The sequence below is a fragment of the Lissotriton vulgaris genome, chromosome 11 (genome assembly GCF_964263255.1).
Source record: "Lissotriton vulgaris chromosome 11, aLisVul1.2, whole genome shotgun sequence".
Lineage (NCBI taxonomy): Eukaryota > Metazoa > Chordata > Amphibia > Caudata > Salamandridae > Lissotriton > Lissotriton vulgaris.
In genome coordinates, this window is record NC_141699.1 from 1,028,680,630 (window position 1) to 1,028,700,909 (window position 20,280).

The 20,280-nt window shown below is 45.2% G+C and overlaps 1 protein-coding gene across 1 annotated transcript in view; it reads right to left on the minus strand.

Annotated features, from left to right (window-relative positions):
• LOC147683962 (guanine nucleotide exchange factor DBS-like) overlaps positions 1-20,280 on the minus strand; it is a 1,615,891-nt gene that overhangs the window by 1,117,937 nt on the left and 477,674 nt on the right. Inside the window, exon 5 of the mRNA XM_086942584.1 lies at positions 16,937-17,056. Coding sequence (XP_086798710.1) covers positions 16,937-17,056 — 120 coding nt within the window. The remainder of the gene's footprint in view (positions 1-16,936; positions 17,057-20,280) is intronic.

Sequence of the window (20,280 nt, forward strand, 5' to 3'; positions counted from 1 at the left end):
TATTCTGGATGACTTGAAGTTTGGCCAACACCCCTTCATTGGCAGAAAGCAGTAGACCATTGCAATAATCAATCCTGCTTAGAACAAGTGCCTGAACTAAGGTTCTCCTCACCGAATCAGGCAGAAGAGGAAAGACCTTGCGCAGTAGGCTGATGGTATGAAAGCATAAACCTGAGATATAGTTGACATGTTGCTTGAGTGTCAGGTCTTGATCCAGACGGACCCCTAGATTCTTTACAATCAACTTGGGTTCAGGAACAACTCCCAAGTTGCTGGGCCACCAATCCGTGGACCAAAGCAGTTTAGCTTCTCCAAACAACATAACCTCAGTTTTACTGACGTTGCATTGAAGGCAGTTGGCCGACATCCATTGTGCCACTGCCTTCATACGGCTGAAAAGGAGCTCTTCACTTCAGCGGAGATAGTTTTGAACGGAAAGAGGAGCTGCGTGTCATCAGCATATGACACGGGATGAAACCATACTTACGCATCACTCTTGCCAGGGGTGCCACATAGATGTTGAAAAGAGTGGGGCTCAGACAAGAGCCCTGTGGCACCCCTTTGGAAATCTCTACCTCCGCTGACCGATACCCACCCATGGTGACACTCTGGGTGCGGCCGGATAGAAAGCTCTTTAGCCAGGCAAGGGCTTTATTTTTGATCCCGGCGTTCGACAACCGTTCTGTCAAGATGGAGTGTGAAACGGTGTCGAACGCCGCTGATAGATCTAACAAAACCAGGATCACTGAAAAGCCCTTGTCTTGGTACATGTGCAAATCGTCAGTCATAGATATCAAAGTGGACTCCGTGCTATGCCTCGGCCTAAACCCAGACTGAGAATAGTCAAGGACGTCAGCCAATTCAATATACTTGGATAGATGGAAATTTACATGCTTTTCAGTTATTTTCCCAAGAAAGGGTAGCAATGAGATTGGCCTTAGATTAGCCAATTCAGTCCAAGGAATGGCGGTGTTTTTCCTAATGGGTCTGACGAGGGCTCTTTTCCATTCTTTAGGAAGTTTGAATGGGGGAGGAGGGGTGAAACAAATTAGCTGAGGAGGATCTGAGTGTTCTGACTGTGACATAGGGTGTAAAACTAGCAATCAGGTATGAGGGTCCTGTTTTCCTAAAAGCACGGGACTCACGTCTGAGCAAACGGGTATGCTCAGACGTAAGTCCAGTGCTCTCCATGCCACTGGAATCAAGTTATCCTGCCTGATGACGGCTGATAGCCAGGAACCGGTCCTAGTATGCTTGATTCCGGTCCAGGGAAGACATGGCTTGGCTGTTCGGGCTGGACTGTTCCCATGAAGCACAGGGCCAAGACTGATTTGCATATGGCCATGTTTGAACTGTGGTGGTGTGATGAGCGAAATACCGATGGATTAAACCCAGATCTGTGACTGGGGGGTGAATGTTTTGCCATTGTGCAACATTCCGTCTATCAATTGTTGTTTTTGCATTTGTCACCCCGAGTGGGACGGGTATGCTCAGATGTGAGTCTTGTGCTCTCCAAGCCACTGGAATCAAGCTATCCTGGCTGATGACGGCTGATAGCCAGAAACCGATCCTAGGATGCTTGATTCCGGTCCAAGGAAGACATGGCTTGGCAGTTCGGGCTTGACTGTTCCCATGAAGCACAGGGTCAAGACTAATTTGCATATGGCCATGTCTGAACTGGGGTGGTGTGGTGAGCAAAATAACGATGGATTGAACCCAGATCTGTGACTGGGGGTGAATGTTTTGCCATTGTGCAACATTACATCCATCAATTGTTGTTTTTCCAGCTGACGAGCGCGCCTGCAGTTTCAAGACAATTTGAGCGGTCGCATTTTGAACCATTTTCAACTTTTTTAGGACCTGCTGTTTGCTCAGGCAGATAGGCTGTTGCAGTAATCCAGTCTAGATAAGATCAGGGCTACTGTCACCGTTTTCCTTGCAGCAATGGTGATGAGATCATCTTTTTAATGACTTGATTAGATTAAAACACATCTCTGCTACTGCAAAGGCTTGTGGCCGGAAAGAAAGAGTGGCGTCAAATTTGACTCCCAGATTCTTGACTATGTTCACTGTATCGGGTGGGACCGGAATATTTTCTGGCCACCTCGTGACTGGATCAGAAGTGTTTTTTGCCTATTAGCATCATCTCAGGCTTGTCAGTATTACATTTAAGGTGGTTGGAAGACATACACAGAACGACATCTGATAAGCATTTGTTAAAGTTCAATTTAGATTAATTTGAGTCCCAAAACTAAGAAAAGCTGCGTATCATCTGCATAGGATGTAGTTTAAATTTAGAATGAGGAGATATTAGTGGGGCCATTTAGATGTTGAACAAAAGAGGGTTAAGTGAAGAGCCTTGTGGTATGCCCGTCGGAATAAGGCGTTCTTTAGAAAGGCAAGGACCTAAGGCAACCATTTGCCTACGATTATGTAGAAAAGACTGGATCCAAGCCAGGACCGTATTTGCTATACCTCAATTTTTCATTCAAGATAGGAGAATAGCGTGGCAAATCGTATTGAATGCAGCAGACAGATCCAATAGGATCAGTACTGCATTCATTCCACTGTCTAAAGTAAGCTTCAATATGTCTACCACCTCTAGTAGGGCAGATTCTGTTGACTATCTGGGTCTAAATCCTGACTGGTCGGAATGAAGAATGCTGGCCTGTTCTAAAAAAGCAGATAACTGCCCATTGACAAACCTTTCTGTGATCATGCTAAGGATAGGCAGAAGTGAAGTAGGACGGAGATTAGAAAGTGACCCTTCAAGTACGGTCAAAAGAATGTAACTGAGCCCAATCACTATGGCCCTACGGATCAGTTTGACTGAAGTGTCTCCCTATCTCGCCACAAGCAACCCAGTAATGTGGCGGCTTGGTCAGGCGTTTATAAGTCTCACGATTACAGAAACTTTCTTGTGTCCCACTTTCCCCCCTTTCTCTCCTGCTTTTTTCTATCATCTTTTCTCTTGTTCTCACTAAACCACGTCAGATGAGGTTAGCTAAGCATATGTTTCGAAGTGACTGTTAACACTGTTGTACAAACTACGATTGGCTAACCTTGTAACAGAAATGCTAATGTCTTTGTCTATAAAATTAATAAAATACTTTGAAATCAAAAAAAGAAAGTGTGGATGGATCCCCAACCTGTTTTTTCTGGAGTCGTTCAACCACTCCTGAGGAATGACCTAGTGAAGAATTTACAATGTTATTGATGACTGGATTTACAATCTCCGCAATCTTATGAAGCACTGCCGGAGGACAGGCATCCAATGGGGTCCAAGATTTACACTAGAGGATAGCTTGATGAGACTATTCCAAGGAGATTCTATCAAAGGCGTGAAGCAACAGCCCTGTGTAAAAAGGATCTAATTCCAGATCCAGTGGAGGTGTAGGTGACATGCTGAATTCTTTAGGATGTGTAGTGGTTTTTGGGAAGTGGTTTGGAGGATGGCGCGGTATGAGCTGTGGAAACGAGGATGGAGGAGGAGGGTATGCCAGTTCAGCCATTACAACATTACAACATCTCCAGGCCTGGAATTACCTGGTCTGCAAACTTTACACCTTGTGATTCTGGGCCTGGATCACCACACTGGTAACGATGTATGGTGCTGCAGGGTCTGCAGGCAGCTGCCTTGCCTGGCACCCATCCACCCTGCTCAACAGAGGAGGATTCAAATGCTTCCTCAGCTCTCCCCTTACCTGTTCTGTCTCCCAACCACTGCAAACCTCCTGCTACCCGCACCACAGGCCAAAACAAGTCACCCACATTTATTTACACCCTACTGCAAGTAAGTGGCAAATTAGCGCAGATTTATGCCTATTCTTTTCTCTGGAATGGAAACAAGTCCACAAATTTTGACCCTGTGTTCCTCGGTTCCTGTATTAATCCCCATTATGGGCAAAATAACCTAGAGTCCCCAAAGGTAAGTGGGAAGAGACTGGCAGGAATTGGAGATTCTCTCCACTTAAATCTGGTGATCCGGCAATGACGGCGTTGGTGAGGGAACTGCTGCCCTGTTGACAGAAACAGAAAGTTTCTTCACAGACAAGATCAAGGCCATTCAGGCCACCTTCGTTGAGGAACCGGATGGAGGGAGCGGTGTTAGGTCGGTCTCTGGTCTGCCGCATACTCCGGTGGCAGTGCTGTCCGACTTTCCCACTGTTTCCAGTGAGGCCTCTCTTACGTTGTTGGCCAACCTCAAATCTGGCTCGCCACTTGATCCCTGCCCCGCCAAATTTTTGGCTGGTATGGCGCCAGTGGTGAACCCTTTAGTCAACCCTATCCTAAATGCCTCCCTGAGGGAGGGGCGGGTCCCTAGCTCTTGGAAAAGAGCGATGGTGATCCCCCTCCTAAAAAAACCGGGCCTTGACACTGAAGTTCTGGCGAACTACAGGCCTATCTCGCTGCTACCTGCACTAGCGAAGCTGACGGAAAAACATGCTCACGGCGCCCTTTCTAGTTTTTTGGAAGCTAACAATCTGCTCCATCCATCTCAATCGGGCTTCCGACCTAATTTTAGTACGGAAACTGCTCTGATTGAGGTGACTGAGATCATTAGGGAGACTCTTGATGCCGGCGGCAGGGCCATGCTGGTCATGTTAGATCTTTCGGCGGCTTTCGACACCGTCCCCCACAAGACGCTTCTATCCAGGCTTTATGACATCGGCCTGAGGGGAACGGTGTTGAGGTGGTTTACCTCTTTCCTGGAAGGCCGCCGCCAGACGGTCTGGGTCTCCCAGAGCTCCGCCGAGATGCCGCCACTGGGAGTTGGGGTTCCACAGGGTTCTGTGTTGAGCCCCACATTATTTAACATCTTTATGTCCCCTCTGGCGGCCTTGGTAGAGGCGTATGGGGCCCAGATCGTCTCTTATGCCGACGACACGCAACTCCTCTTCACATGCGGGAAAGATCAAGAGTTTGTGGGAGAGAGAGTCCGGGACTGCCTTGCGCTGGTCTTCGACTGGTTCCAGCGGAACGGTCTGAGGGCCAACTCGGGAAAGTCTGAGATTCTTTTTTTTGGTTGCGTTGCCGATCCGGATTGGCAGCATTGGTGGCCGTCCGACATGAGCCCTCCTGTACAGTCCTCTGTGGTGGCCAAAAACCTGGGAGTTAAGCTCGACAATCAGCTGTCGCTCCGCACTCACATTCTTGGCCTAGCCGGCACTTGCTATGGACTATTGAAAATGCTCCGCAAATTTTTGCCTTTGTTATCTGAGGAGCATAGGAGGACTACAGTGCAGGCTCTAGTCGGGTCCAGGCTAGATTATGCCAATGCTTTGTTTCTTGGCCTTCCCGATTATCTGGTCCAGCGCCTTCAAGTGGTGCAGAACTCTGCTGCCCGGGCGATTTTTGGTCTAGGGAGACGTGCCCGAGCGTCTGGGTTGCTCCAGTCGCTCCATTGGCTCCCCATCAGGAAGAGGATCCAGTTCAAATCCCTGACCCTGATGCACAAGGCTCTGCATGGTTCAGGAGCGGGATACCTGCAGAGGAGACTGACTTTCTATCGTCCGACGCGCTCTCTCCGTTCGGAAGCTCTGTGTAGAGCTGTGGTTCCACGGGTGAGGAAGGCTCGTGCGGGAGGGCGGTCTTTCGGCTGCAGAGCCCCCCAGCTTTGGAATCAGCTTCCATTCGCTTTGCGGAGTACTGTTAATTTACTCCAGTTTAGGAGGGGCCTGAAGACCTGGCTTTTTAATTCTTAGTGTGTTCATTACTGTTCATTATTGCTTTTGTTCTGTTTTTGTTGCCTGTTTTTAGCTGTGTTGTGTTATTTCATTATGAGCTGAGGGTGGAAAGCGTCGGGACACTCCCTGTGAGTAGCTGCACGCTATATAAAAAACTCTATAACATAACATAACATAACAAAGTGTGTGCTCCTGAAGTAAGGTCCCGTCTGGTTTTGTGGTGTCTGCTGAATACTTTTACTTCTAGTGCTGCTCCAATTCAGGATTTTTACATTCCCTGAAGGAGATTTGATCTCCTGGAGCCTGTAAACCTATTTTGTCCTATGTATGTTGGGGCCAGGCTTCAAAGCCCACCCAATGTGCAGGAGGGATATTCCTATTATTGCCCTTGGAACTATTGGGGCCAGTCCCTACCATATTTGCGAGGCAGGGAAATTACAGGGATCCCAACAGGCCCCTTATAATGAAGGCCATTGAGTCCCTAGGAGGAAGCGGGCCTGCACAGGCAGTGGAGAATTGTTTTCAATATCACAGCTCTGCGAGGAAAAAAAAACACCATTATATGAGATAAACAAAAACATAACAAAGAAATAAAATAATATTCAATCAAAAAGCAGAGAGAAATAGCAGATGTGAAGACAGAACTGGGAGCAGAGGTGAGTGTAGTGATACAGGTATCTGCAGAAGTACAGGGAGGTGTGGAGCTGAGTGTATCGTTACAGGTACCTGCAGCAGTACAGGGAGGTGTAGAGGTACTTGTACCGATTCAGGTATCTACCGAGGTACAGGGAGGTGTAAAGGTGCGTGTAGGGATAAAGGTATTTGCCGAGGTAAAGGGAGGTGTAGAGGTGCATGTAGTGATACAGGTATCTAGCGAGGTACAGGGAGGTGTAGAGGTGCGGGTAGCGATACAGGTATCTGCTGAGGCACAGGGAGGTGTAGAGGTGAGTGTCGCGATACAGGTACCTGCAGACGTACAGAGATGTATAGAGGTGCGTGTCGCGATACAGGTACCTGCCGAGGTAAAGGGAGGTGTAGAGGTTCGGTAGTGATACAGGTACCTGAAGAGGTAACAGGAGGTGTAGAAGTGCGTGTAGAGATAAAGGTATCTGCTGAGGCACAGGGAGGTGTAAAGGCGCGTGCAGATATAAAGGTATCTGCATAGGTACAGGCAGGTGAAGAGGTGAATGTAGCGATACAGGTATCTGCAGAGGTGCAGGGAGGTGTAGAGCTGCGTGCACTGATACAGGTACTCACAGAGGTACAGGGAGGTGTAGTGGTGTGTGTAGTGATACATGAATCTGTTGAGGCACAGGGAGGTGTAGAGGTGTGTGTAGCGATACAGGAATCTGCTGAGGTACAGGGAGGTGTAGAGGTGCGTGTAGCGATACAGGAATCTGCTGAGGTACAGGGAGGTGTAGAGGTGCGTGTAGCGATACAGGAATCTGCAGAGGTGTAGAGCTGCGTGTACTGATACAGGTACTCACAGAGGTACAGGGAGGTGTAGAGGTGTGTGTAGCGATACATGAATCTGTTGAGGCACAGGGAGGTGTAGAGGTGTGTGTAGCGATACAGGAATCTGCTGAGGTACAGGGAGGTGTAGAGGTGCGTGGAGTGGTACTGGTGTCTGCAGAAGTAGGTGTAGGTGTGTGTAGCAATACAGGTATCTGCAGAGGTACAGGGAGGTGTAGAGGTATGTGGAGAGGTACAGGTGTCTGCAGGTACGTGTAGCTGTACAGGAATCTGCAGAGGTACAGGTATGTGTAGTGGTACAGATAGCTGTGGAGGTAGATGTAGAGGTATGTGCAGAGGTACAAGTATCTGAAGAGGTAGAGGTAAGTGTGGAGGAATGTGTAAAGGTATATGTATCCGCATAGGAAGGAGTAGGTGTAGAGGTAGCTGTCAGGGTGGTGTGTTGAGTAGGTGTGCACAGGTAGGTGTGGGGTGTAGAGGCAGGCCTAGATCTGCAGTCGTAGGTAACAACAGTTTTAGGGTAACGTAAATGACAGGGGGGATGTCACATGTTCTAAAGAATATCATAAATTGTCATGGGTTCATTGTTGCCACCCTTGTATTAAAAGAACGATCTGTCATTCTGAAGTGTTCATTTTGTAGTTCTCGTTGTTGTAGCGCTTTACTAAAGCAGTTTTCATTTTCATATAGCTCCGAAAGTGCAGGCCTTGGCAGGGCAGGGCCGCATTTCTCTTTTTAAATCTACCCTACCCTCCCCTGGTGCACCAGGCATCCTAGAAGGACTGGATTCTGCATCTCTACTACCTGAATAAAGGTGGTGGCTTTTCCTCTGTTTTGTTGACACAGCAGAGACAAGGAGAGTAGTAGTTTAATGTTGTCAAGAGAGAAACCCAGACGCGTGCTGGCTCTTGAAGAGGTTAACACTATTCAGAAGTATGGCGGCAGAACTTCAGGGACTGTCCAGCTCCTGGTTTACCTAAACAGTACACCCGTCAGAAATAAAAAAAAAAAGTTATCATAGGGAACAACCTATGATCAGATTCCTAATGGCCAGTCACCTTCTGTTGGAACCTCCTCAAATGTTCTAGTGACTTCTGTTCAGAAACATGCACCAACCTCTCCTTCCACTCCCACCCACAGAACTTGTCTCGCCTTTGAGCATGAGCCTGGGGTGTGGTGATGCTGTACTGTCCAGAGCGTCAACAACAGTATTTCCTCCTGAGTACAACCTCCACGCACACTCTAGAGAGTTATTTGGATTCTGAGCTAGGGGTCTCTGGCTACATTTTCCGCCAAATTTGCCCCCCCCCCTCATGAGACAACCTATATATTCAGCAATGCTTATTTTGTTCCTTGAAATGTTATGAAGTTATTTATGTTCGCTGCTGTAGACAGTGGTTTAAGGCCTCAGGTATGGCTTCATACCTTTCCACACTATCCTCAGTAGGGGGGTCCTGTCAGTAGGCTTTGATCCCCACTCATGGAAAATGTAGGCTCCAGCTGAACATCTTCCCTCTCGGCGAAATTTAAGTTCAGGTTCCACAAATGTACTTTGCTCATTTGCATTTTTGTCAGCAATGCATGCTTCCGGCAGTCTTTGGAATATTTCTGGTTGTACAGCATTCCCACAGTACATATTTAAAGCCTCAGAGTCTTCTGTGGTGTTACACGCTAGTGGCACTCAAAGCTAGTAATTAGGTGACACAGGTCGGAGTGATGCAGTGTCATCACGCCTGAAGTGCTGGCAAGTCTCCTGTAGGTCCCCAGGCCCTATAGTAAAGATTCTGTCATAGGGTCAGTTGTGACCAAATGTGCTGCAAGATTTCTTGGCTCTGAGTAACTCATTTCCATGAAATGACATCCGCCCAGCCTCTGTGTAATGTGCCTGGCTTCATATTCCACTAGGCAGGCGCCTACGTAATTTCCGGCGAAACAAAATCATTTCCTGCTAGGAAATCTAGGTCAAAGCAGCAGTCTCTGCCAGAGTCCAACCCTTGTTCAAAGCCTTAAGAAAAGCAAAACCTTTTTAAACGTCCAGACAAATACAGGCTACTTTCTCAAAGACACCGGTATTTATTTATTAGCGTATTGTGAACTACTATGTGTCACTTTGGGTAACTTAAGGGCGCTGTCAGTAAAACTGAAAATCAGCTTACGTAAGGGGAAGTTTAGCGTCCAATGAGTAGGATAAGTAACTGATAGCTTTTGATCGAGGATTGATTCTTTCATTTGAAAGTAGGTCTAAAACGTCTGGTTTCCAGATGTGTCCTGGCCTAATGCAGTAGCGTTTGGATGTCAAGTAATAGTTTGTGGTATTACACGCTGCCTCGACCTATGTAGACCCAGTGAGAGGAGAGTTCTGATTGGGACACAAAACGATGATAGGTTCTGCAGATGTTCCACGGCTTTGCCCCAGTATACTTTTGTGAAGAAAGCCAGAAATGTAATCCTGGTATTGACTGGAAACTAGTGGAATGCTTTGAGGGTAGGGTTTATATGGTCCAATTTAGGAAGGTTAAAGAACATTCCAGCTACCTGGTTCTGAGGTCTTTGATTTTGACAATGAGTTTCTTGGGGCGTCCAGAGAGAAATTGGTACTGTTGTCAAGGTGTGCAAGGATTCCAACTCTTGTCAGCTTAGCTCTGTGGATGGTGTGGAGAAGTGGAAGGATTTTTAGAACACTTGCTTGATCACTACTTCTGTCATAATCCTAATGACAGCCCCCAAACCACTCTACAGAGCTTTTCCATTGCCAAGGCCTTTTGAGTATGTGACAATGAAGGACTAAATTAAAAAGCAGTTATTTAATTTGTGTGGTAAGAATGGGTAAATTATGCTGTGTTAACAGGCACTTTCTCTGAAAGAATTATTCTGATCCATTTGAGATAGAAAGTTAATTTTTTATTGACGTGTAAATTATATGGTACATTAAGTAGCAAGTGTGGAAAATCCATAATTATGTGGTAAATGCCACAGCTATAGAATCACGTTTGACTGGCCCTACAATTGTTCATTGTTTTATGAATACGCTAGTCATGAAAGGTAAACAAAACCTAAACATTCTAATTCCAGTCTGAGCCTGTTGGCAGATGCACCTTGAAGAGAACAACTTCAACAAACTCCATCTTCTAAAGCCAGAATTTATTTTTTGACAAAAAAATGAGATTATACCGCAAATCGGCCTACAGGAAACATGATGCTGTAGGGTGTTACTTTAACCCCTCCCATGCTCGTGACGGAACCGTTCCGTCACGAGCCTCGGGTGGGCTGTGCTGGTGACGGAACGGTTCCGTCACGGCCCGCTCGCCGCGCCTGCGCGGCGCGTTCTATTGAGCGGTCGGGCCATGACGGAACCGTTCCGTCACAGGCACAGCTCACCCGCGTGCCGTGACGGAGCGGTTCCGTCACGAGCACGGGACCGCCGCGCGGCCCCCTCACCCCCTTAGCACTGCGGCGGAATAGCCGCCGCAGTGAAGGGGTTAAGGAAAACATGTTGACTAATAGCCCGGAGAAAACTAAGGGTCTGATTATGATAGCGGTGAACCCGCCACTGTCACCGCCGTCGTGCGGACATTTTCCGCCCGCCAGATAAGGATGGCAGGCGGAGTGCTGGCAGACGGAAAGCCCATCCGCCACGGGACCGACACAGGCAATTGTTTAATTTGCATGTCGGACCCACCCCGCATCCACAAAATAGTGGCGGTGCCTAGCAGGCACCGTCCGCCGAATTTGGATACTGCATCCCCGCCAGCCTTTGAATGGCTGTTCTACTTCCATTCAAAGGGTGGCGGGGATGTACTTTGGGGGCCCGCCTTGTGCAGGGGCAATGCAAACGTACGCTTGGGGGGGACCTATGGTGCCCCCCCTACAGTTCCCTGCACCCGGTGGCAGGCACTGCATGGTGCCTGCCACGTAGTGCAGGGAAATGCACAACATGCATTTTTGCCATTGCGGCGGGTGCAGCTGGCTGCAGCACCCGCCGCAATGGTAAACATACACACTGCGACCGTCACACTGGCGGTCGCATTATAATTGCATGTGCGGGACCGCCGCCATATGGCCCGGCGGTCCCGCTTCCTGTGATGATGGCGGATGGACTCAAGTCCGTCCGCCATCGTAATGAGCCCCTAAGATATTGACCTTTAGGAAAAAGTAAATAATGTTGAATGGCACCTCGATGAGACACAGATTGAGCCAATGAACCAATAACAATATTTGGGCCTTACGTTCTCTAGTATTTTGAGGGAGGGGGTCCCACTTGGAAACCATAAAAGCTAAGATTTAGTTACAAACATGATCCTTGTCAACATATAACCTAATTGATGGAGGACTCTCATTGAGTCTTCTCATGAAAGCTTACAGCAGCAAAATTCACTCCTTAGCACTCCATGGATCAGAGGTCTTATGTTTGGACTCAAGTTACACTTGAGACTCCATAGAGAATGCAGTTTTGAAAAGGATGCCGTGTTTACCAAAAGGGTCCATGGCACAAGGTATTCGGCGGGAATTAAGCATAATCTCGTGGCTTGTCATCATGGCAGGTTCCCGCCTGTTAAAGTTCTTCCAAAAACTTGCACAGTATCAATGCCCACTAAAAATCCCGAAGTGGTGTTGGGAGGAAATCAGTGCCAGCGAAAGGGAATGGGCCGAATAGTGGTTAAAAGAGTAAACAAAATTACAACTTTACATTCTTCTCTGGTCCTAAAGGAAAAATGGGACCCATTTCCCTCTAAACAATTACTGAAGGCTTCTTCTTTTCAAGTTTTCTTCAGATTGGATATGAATTATTTGTGTATGAGACCTTCCATTAGCCTCACATTTAAAACCCTAGGGCACGCAGACCTCGTCCCATATGTTTGCAGATTTTCAGAGCAAGATGAATATCGGTTAGAATTCCAAGGGTGATTTTTCTAAAAGTCTACATTCTTAACTACTTAATACTATTCTCTTTTTTTTTTACTGCATACAACCCAACAGTTTAGTATGGAATTTAACTTACTATTTTCAATAAACATGTATGTGTTTAATAAACACCATTTCAAGCTAACTTTCCAAAAATACAGATGCATTATGAAAACTAGATAAGGGGGTAATATGTGTAATATGGTTGGATACTGTCTTAGAGGGGTTCTGGTGACATTTACAAACCAATGGGCCTTGAAGCCCTTCATGGCAATATTGGACCACATTATAATCCCTCCCACCCCCACACACATAATCTATATTCCCATTTGCTTTACACTGTTAATTGTGGGGCAGCCATACAAGAATAAGGATGGTCGAACCGAAGGGACCAATTGGAAAGTGCCATATTTTTTCTGCTTGTAACTCTTCTAAATATATCTTGACCTAAATGGAATATGCCATCTTAGGTGTTTATTAGGTCGAGGCATCCTGTATTCAGTCTATGGGCTTTCAACATGCCCAGCACTTTTGGTTGGTTTGTTGGCCTGCCTTTCGAAATTCCTTAACTCTGGTTGGTCAGTAGTGTCAATCTGTCCTGCCTTTGGGTGCTTGGTTCCCTCCCAGTGAACTTCACCAATTGTTTCTTTTGGTTGGCCGGCTCTCGCCATCTGTTGCCTACTCTCTTGCACCCCTCTCCCTCCCGTCATTGCTGCCGTCTCTTAATCTCCTCAGTGCCCTCCTCACACCACCATGTCCCATTGTTGCTGTTTGTGTAAGCTTCTTTTAACACCTTGGCTGCTAGGGGGTTTTCCCCTCCTGTGCTGATGATGTTTGAAAACTATAGTTTCATGACAAGGTCAACTCGTCATAAGCACAGCGCAGGTAACACCCATGAAGTTGACCTTGTCATGAGCATGGAAGGGGTTAAACACTGAAGAAGCTGCATGTAGTGCTTCCGTTATGCTCTTCTTTCAAGCAATGCGGCGGCTTTGTGAGGCTGGCATTTTTAGTGCATGGTGTAAAACATACACGGGCGCCGCACTTCGTTTTTCACCACAGCGCCACCTCCATCAAATGTGGAGGCTTCGGGAGAACAGGTGCTTTTAATGCACAGTGTAAAACATTTCTCTACACAGGCACCATGCTTCATTTTTCAGCACAGCACCCGCCTTTATCAAATGCCGTGGCTGTGGGAGGCCGGGCGCTTTTAATGCACCAGTAAATGTTGCTGGGCCCACAATAATGTGCTATATAGCTAAATCCTTAGATCCCAAAGGCAAGACCGATTGCATTTCAAATTCTTGTTTCCTAAAACTATTGCGGTGCAAGTTAGCATCAAAAACCCTGTGAAACCTGCCTTCATTTGATGATAACCTCTCACTTTGTCTCACAACTTTGATGGTTAACAATGATGTTTCCTTGGGTAGAAACAGTGCTGTGACACACAGGGGTGCAGGATCACATGGGAAAAGTAACTGAAGAAGGCAGATTGTTCATAGACTTGCACAAGGCATTAAAATCCTTTATCTTGCAATATTTCCCAAAGTACAGATGATATCCTACCCCTCAACAACTAAACCTGTGTACATTTCGATTGAGGTATTCCTCAATCGAAATTGAGGTGTAATTTGGAATCAGGATATTTAATTTGTTGTTGGATTTTTGCCCAAGCCTAACTTTTTGTTAGAGATAAGTAGAGTAGTAATACATTATTACAGAGGCTTTGAACGGGGACTGAATATAAAAACAAACTTACATTTGGGAATTATAGATAGTACAACAGAATAAAGTTTTCATTAATTTGAACTGCTTTCAATTTTGATGGCTTTTGCCATAAGGAATTGTGCAAAAAATGCATAAACAATGAATTTCAGCAGCCCACAGAGGGTCAGGCAGATGCAACAGACTCACTAGCATTCAAGAGGGCTGCATGAAAATATGGGGTTGTATTCATCAGATGTTCGAAATGTAAATAGGCGACACAAGACCTTTAGAAGTGGTAAAATGTAAGGATTGTGATGAGTGTAAACCTGGATACGTTAACTTTGTTTTTGTTATGCAGTTCTGATCGGTTAAACATAATTTTGCTTTATTAACACATACATCTTTCCTACCACTGTTCAATTGATAAATGATACTAAACAAAGGGCCATAACTTGAGTATTACTAAGGGCGCTACATAACTAAGATTATCTTGTGTATTCTGGTTCTACAGCTGTAGATCTTAGGCCAGAAAGAAGTCATTAGTAAAGCCAATAGGCCTCACTTTTTAAGCAAACTTGTCAGAGCCAATAGGCCTGTTTTGTAACTGAAAATGCAAGGTAGAACTATCAGCTGACAGCTCTTAGAGACCCCTACAATCAGACATAAGTCCTTGCTGTAGCAGGTTGCAGTACCATAGGGCAGTACTTTGCAATCCATGAAGTCCAACATATGTCCTTCATGTATTCAGACTAAAGTGCTCTATGCAATTACCCTGGGTCCCAAAGCCACCACTGTCCATCAGTGACTGGATACCAGGGCATTAAGAATGAAGCAGATGCCCTGGAGTATCTTTTGTTGAAAGTAGAAAGAAACCACAACAAAATGTTGACTGTGCTTTTCCTTTTGTTTTCAGTAGATCAGGTTACATAGAGGGTGTGGCTTCAAAATAAATTAGCATTTTGGTTACTTTCTATGACCTAAAGAATATTCCTTTTCTTGGTTGTGATCATATTAGTAGTAGTGGTTCTGAATACATTCCTAAATGGTGTGGAAGAAGGCATTGTAACATTCTTAGCTAACACAAGGCTCTTGCATGCAGTATTGAACATGTTATAGCTGTTTTATTATATAACACCTTCCATGCTCAGGACGGCTCCCGGACGTCATGAGTTACAGTAGACATGTGCTCATGATGGCTGTGAGCCGTCCGAACGTTACCGCTCCGCCCACGCGCGATTAATTCCCCGCCTGTGCAGGAAAATAAATCAGTGGGTGGAGTTCGGACGGCTCCCGGCCGTCATGAGCACCCACCCGTTATTTAAGATGGCTGGGAGCCGTCCCGAGTGCCACACCCAGACCGCCCCCTATCGCACCGCAGCGGAATTTGCAGCGCGGCGAATGGGTTAAGATACTTTTGAGTAAATCATTTCTAGAAGGAATAGCAACAGCCAGGTAAAAGTTGACAACTCAGGGCCTGGTTACGATCAAGGACCATCTGAACGCCTTCAGCCACTGCCTGGATTTAATCCTTATCGCTCATCGGCGCCGTGTGGCAGAATAAATCCCCGCCTCACGTGGAAAAGAATCTACAACCTTGCCTGTACACAGCCGGTTTTCTTTACTTACGGCGTGCAGCGTTTCCGAGGAATGTGAACTTTGTGACTCCTCTACAGCGCGCCGCTCGGCGGGCGCCCCGTGTTAGCTGACACCTTCACTAATTCATTCAGATTAAACCGTCCTGTTTTACACTCTACCTCCACTCTCGCAATTACTGTTGCCCGTGGTGCAGTAAAGATTGTACCCAGTCCCCGTCCTGAGGAGAACCTGTATTTTTTTCCGGTCCGAAACGCATTGACCCCCAGCCTGTGACAACAGAGAAGGGTGCAGCTAGGGATCAATTTATCCCACTGGTTTGGGCCCTTGCATGCAACCAGATCGAACATTTAGTCACAGGTTCTGTGTGACAGGCAGGCAATTGTTTCCCACTCTTGATTCCGCCTGTCCACTGGTATTTCAGTTATAGGACTGGTCTTTTTCCTTTATGCTGTATATGTTATTTGACTACAATTGATTTAGGTTGTATGTACTGTATTCAAAGTTGCACTCTGGTGTCATGTAATTGTTTGAGTATTTAGTATTCATTTCTGTATATAGTGTATTCATTGTGCACACAATTGTTTGTTTTTGTTTGTGACCTGACTGTTTTTGACAGTGGCTTTCTTTTTGATGTCATGCTTTTATGAACTTTGAAACTTGCTTAAGAGCCAAAATAAATGTTTTGCTAAGTAAATGGTTTGGTCACGCAGTACTTATGGGCTGTGTGAGCTCTAATTTGAAATCAAAATATCCAGGCTAGCTACTTTGTTCTGTTTCGCAACTGTTGAGGTCCAGGCTGGCCTGTTTTGTTGGACCCAAAACCTTTTTGTATACATGCTGGTTACGATCTTGGCAGATGGGATACTCCGTCACAAACTTGACGGATATCCTCCGTCCGCCGTATTACAAGTTCCATTATATCCTATGGAACTTTTAATACAGTGGATGGGATATCCGTTACGTTTGAATATCCCATCCACCAAGATCGTAATCGGGCACTCAGTCTGCCAAAGATAAATGCCTCTGTGACATCACCAGTGAAAGGATACCGGTCATCAAAACACTGCTAGACTAAAATGCTCCCGGGTGGTACAAACACAAGCATAGTGCGGATAGTCATCAAATCACCAAACAAGACCAGGGATGTACAACAAATCATTAAGAAGGGGCTGATCCAGTAAATGTTGCAGCATCAGAAACAATGGGTCTGCAATAGACAGCCTGCAGCCAGACTTTAAAAAGGAAAGAAGGAATGGAGCTGGCAAAAAACAAGCCTATTCCAGATGGTGTAAACGGTTACTAGCTTAAACCACGCTCATGCAGGTCTCAGCTGGAGTGTCTGTGAACATGTGATGTGTGTGTTTACATGCATGCAAAACATGGGAGTGAGGATGATTTCCATGCACTTTGCTTCCTCCTAGGTGATAATGATTTGTCAGTGAGTTATTCAATGAAATGATGTATACAATGTATGAATGGCAACACCTCAGTAACTTCCTTTCCCGTAAACAATATTACAAAAACACTGGAAACAAATATTGGATGAGCATGAGTAAAAGAGGCATGCTTACCGGTACCTTCATTTTAAAGTCATCTCGATGAAGTCGAATACCAATATCAGCGATAGTCCTCTGAATAAAACGTGAGGGTCGCAAAACAAACACAAGCTGAAGGTTCCCTGGAAATGCTCCCTGTGAGAAAACAAAACAGTTAGAGATAGAAATGTGGCATAGGCAAACAATACAAGACATGATGGGGAACAAAGTGAAGTCTTGGACTTGCTCTGGAGGATCATCAGAACTTCTGGTTTGGACTGAGGTGTAATAAATGGTGAATGACAGACGGCTGGAGTAGCCTACCATGGGGCTAGCAGGGAAGGCGATGAATGAGTTCAGTCCTGGAAGCTCATGACAGAGGTTCAATAGTTTGGTAATTGGGTTCAACTCCAATACGACTTCAGCCGGCAGACACATGAGTTGCAGACATCCACGCTAAGTCATTGATTAATTCAATTAATCTACAAAGGTGTTAACATCAGGTATTTTAAGCTGGTGGGCATTTTCACCTAAGACCTAATACCTTGTTTTGAATAGACACCACACTATGGTGCACAGACAACCCCTCAGTGCTGGGCAATATCTGTACCTTGTGCTTATGGCTTCTCTTCCTCTCCAAACTTTTCTAGAGTCTTAAATTCCTTAGAATTTAAGACAGCTGTTTTTAAGCATGTAATGCAGAGCTCGGACTGTTTCCTTAAGTTAGATGCATATCATCCTTGCGGTGAAGGCAAGGTCATCTACAGAAATACCAGAGACCATTTTCCTCTCACTGGGGAGTCAATCAATCAATAATAAACTTTAATCGGTTTTATGAATAAAACCATAAAAGTCATACAAACATCTGTAAAACTACTTCCAAGTTACAAATTGACAAATAAGATACGTCCCAGATAAACACAAGTTAAAAAGTACATGAGTTGCAATACAAATATTAATCACAGCTTGCCCTAAGTTTGACGGCAACCCGTAAAAAGTTAAGAGTATACAGAACAGTATCATAAGAGAGGAGTTGTAAAAAAATAAAATCAGGTCTCACCCTCCTAAACCCCCCTTTTTTGAGAATGGAAATAATAAATAACTTTCTAGGAACAGCATAAAAAGTACAAAACATTAAAAAGTGCATCATGTCCTGAGGAGACTCTCCGTTGCAGCCACAGGGCATAAGGCACTGACCTCTGTGGGAGCCACGGGGGGTGTGCTAAAAGATAGAGAAAAAGATTGAGCCGAAACCTCGTCAATAAAAAACAATTGTGAATACTTTTGAGCCCTAGGAGATATGGCTCAGTGGTTGGCACTGTTTTCAGCACAATGTACTTACTCACTGGGGAATCAGAAACCTTTGTCAGGTCACAGCAGTAGTGTGAGGTAAACACATCCTCCTTTCAGCCCAAACATTAATTGGGTCTCTGATTTGTCACCAAATCTACAACGTTTTTCTGGTCCTTATGACATATACATGATTTTTTGAAGAGACACATTTCATTCTAACCAGGCCAAAGGGAGCAGAGAGTCTGGAGCCTAAAGTGACTGGCTTGTTGGAATCACGGCAAGCCAAGATATATCTCGTGATAAGAAAAGGACAATTTGGAACACAGAATAAAAAATCAGGCTCAATGGACTATCTGATCTGTAAAAATAAAAAATGTAAATCCAGTATTTGTATAGCGCACCAATCACCCCCGAAGGGGTATCTCGGCGCTGTGGGCCGTTGGGAAGATTAAGCGAGCTATTGCCCAGAGTCGAATGGTGCTGGGCAGACCCCTCCCGCCGGAGCCGGGGATCGAACCGTGATCCCCAGCATCCAGCGTCAGTCACCCTGGCCGCGGTGCCACACCACACCATGGGCCCAGAAGCACTTTGAGTCTTCACAAAGGACTTCCAGTTTACACTCTCTCCCTCACCGAGGACTGGAAATAATATAACTACATTGCCTGTATGAACACAGTAACTAAGGGTGTGTTCTGTATGTTGTTTTATCTATGCAGGTAATAAAATATTTTATTGAACTGTAAGGTGGCCTACAGAATCATGCCAGCAGAAGCATCCAGAGTCAGTGGTGCAAGCAATACTCTCCATCTGGTGAGGAGTGAAGGAGCACTGGAAATCACTAGAATGCACAGGATTATGAAGAACAGTGTAGGCCCAGGATTAATATGGCTCCCAGCCTTTTACTGTGAACCAAGTGTTATCCCTCGGAAAGCAAAGGAGTTGCAACCTGAAACAAACATTAACACCCATAAGTTAAAATTAAAAACAATACATACATGAATTATGACATTGATTAAAACCCTGATGAAGGGCTCAAACTTAGCAATAAGTACCTTATTAGAACTTTCTGTAGGGATTAACATTAATATAGCCCATATCTACTCAAGGGAGGGAGTCATCTTTTCAAAGTCCATGGGTTTGCAATTTACTGCAGAAAACACCTTCTTCATCCACAATGAATTACAGTTTCATAGAAAAGCTTGTATACAACTGCTTGCCAATACGTGGATGACATTAGTCCTGAAGCCCTTTCTTTCAGCAGAACAAGACTGTGACGCTACTTTTTTACATTTACTCATTTCCATGGGAGGAGATAACTTCACAATTATCTCTGTAGTAAAAGCAACGTTATGGATTTGCAGGTGAGTTGGGTAGAAATATGATGTCTTCGGTAAACAGCATCTTCATTGGGACATTACGATCAAAGGTTAATGGTGAATTAAGTTTTGCAAGCACACTATTCCAAAGGTTTGGACCATGCTGCAAAACCACAGTATGGAGGCGGTCATTTCTAGATGAGAGCACCCCCACCATTAGTTTAAAGATGGATACTGTCTCAATTGATATCGATTTTTAAATATTCAGTTTTGGCGTTTAAAGATCAATCGCTATAGACTACCAAGTTGAGTTTCCAAATTCTACTACTGAATGATACATACTTAATTAAATCCCATTACAATAGATTACAAGAGATGTCCACAGGACTCAACTATTGTCCTCAGATTATCACTCAATGAGACAATCATTTTTAACTAATTGATCTGGTTTTTCTAAAGTTTAAATGGCCAGTCATCAGAGATTATCCACCAGGCTGAATGCAACAATGGTAAAAGTTTTGATTTGTTTGAATTATTTCGTACTCTTAAATAAGGCACAATGCTCTAGGAGTTGTACAATAGCTGGTGTGCAAGTGGGTGGGTTAGGCAAATTTAGAAGAGTATCTTCACAGACAATTAGATTTCATGTCTAATGCTGCCAACAATGGCCCCTTTATGTTTTTAATTCCTCCAAATTCTATAGCAAAGGAATCTATTACCAGACCAGACAAGAGGGAGGAACAAGGTGTGCACTGCTGCAATCACACTGAA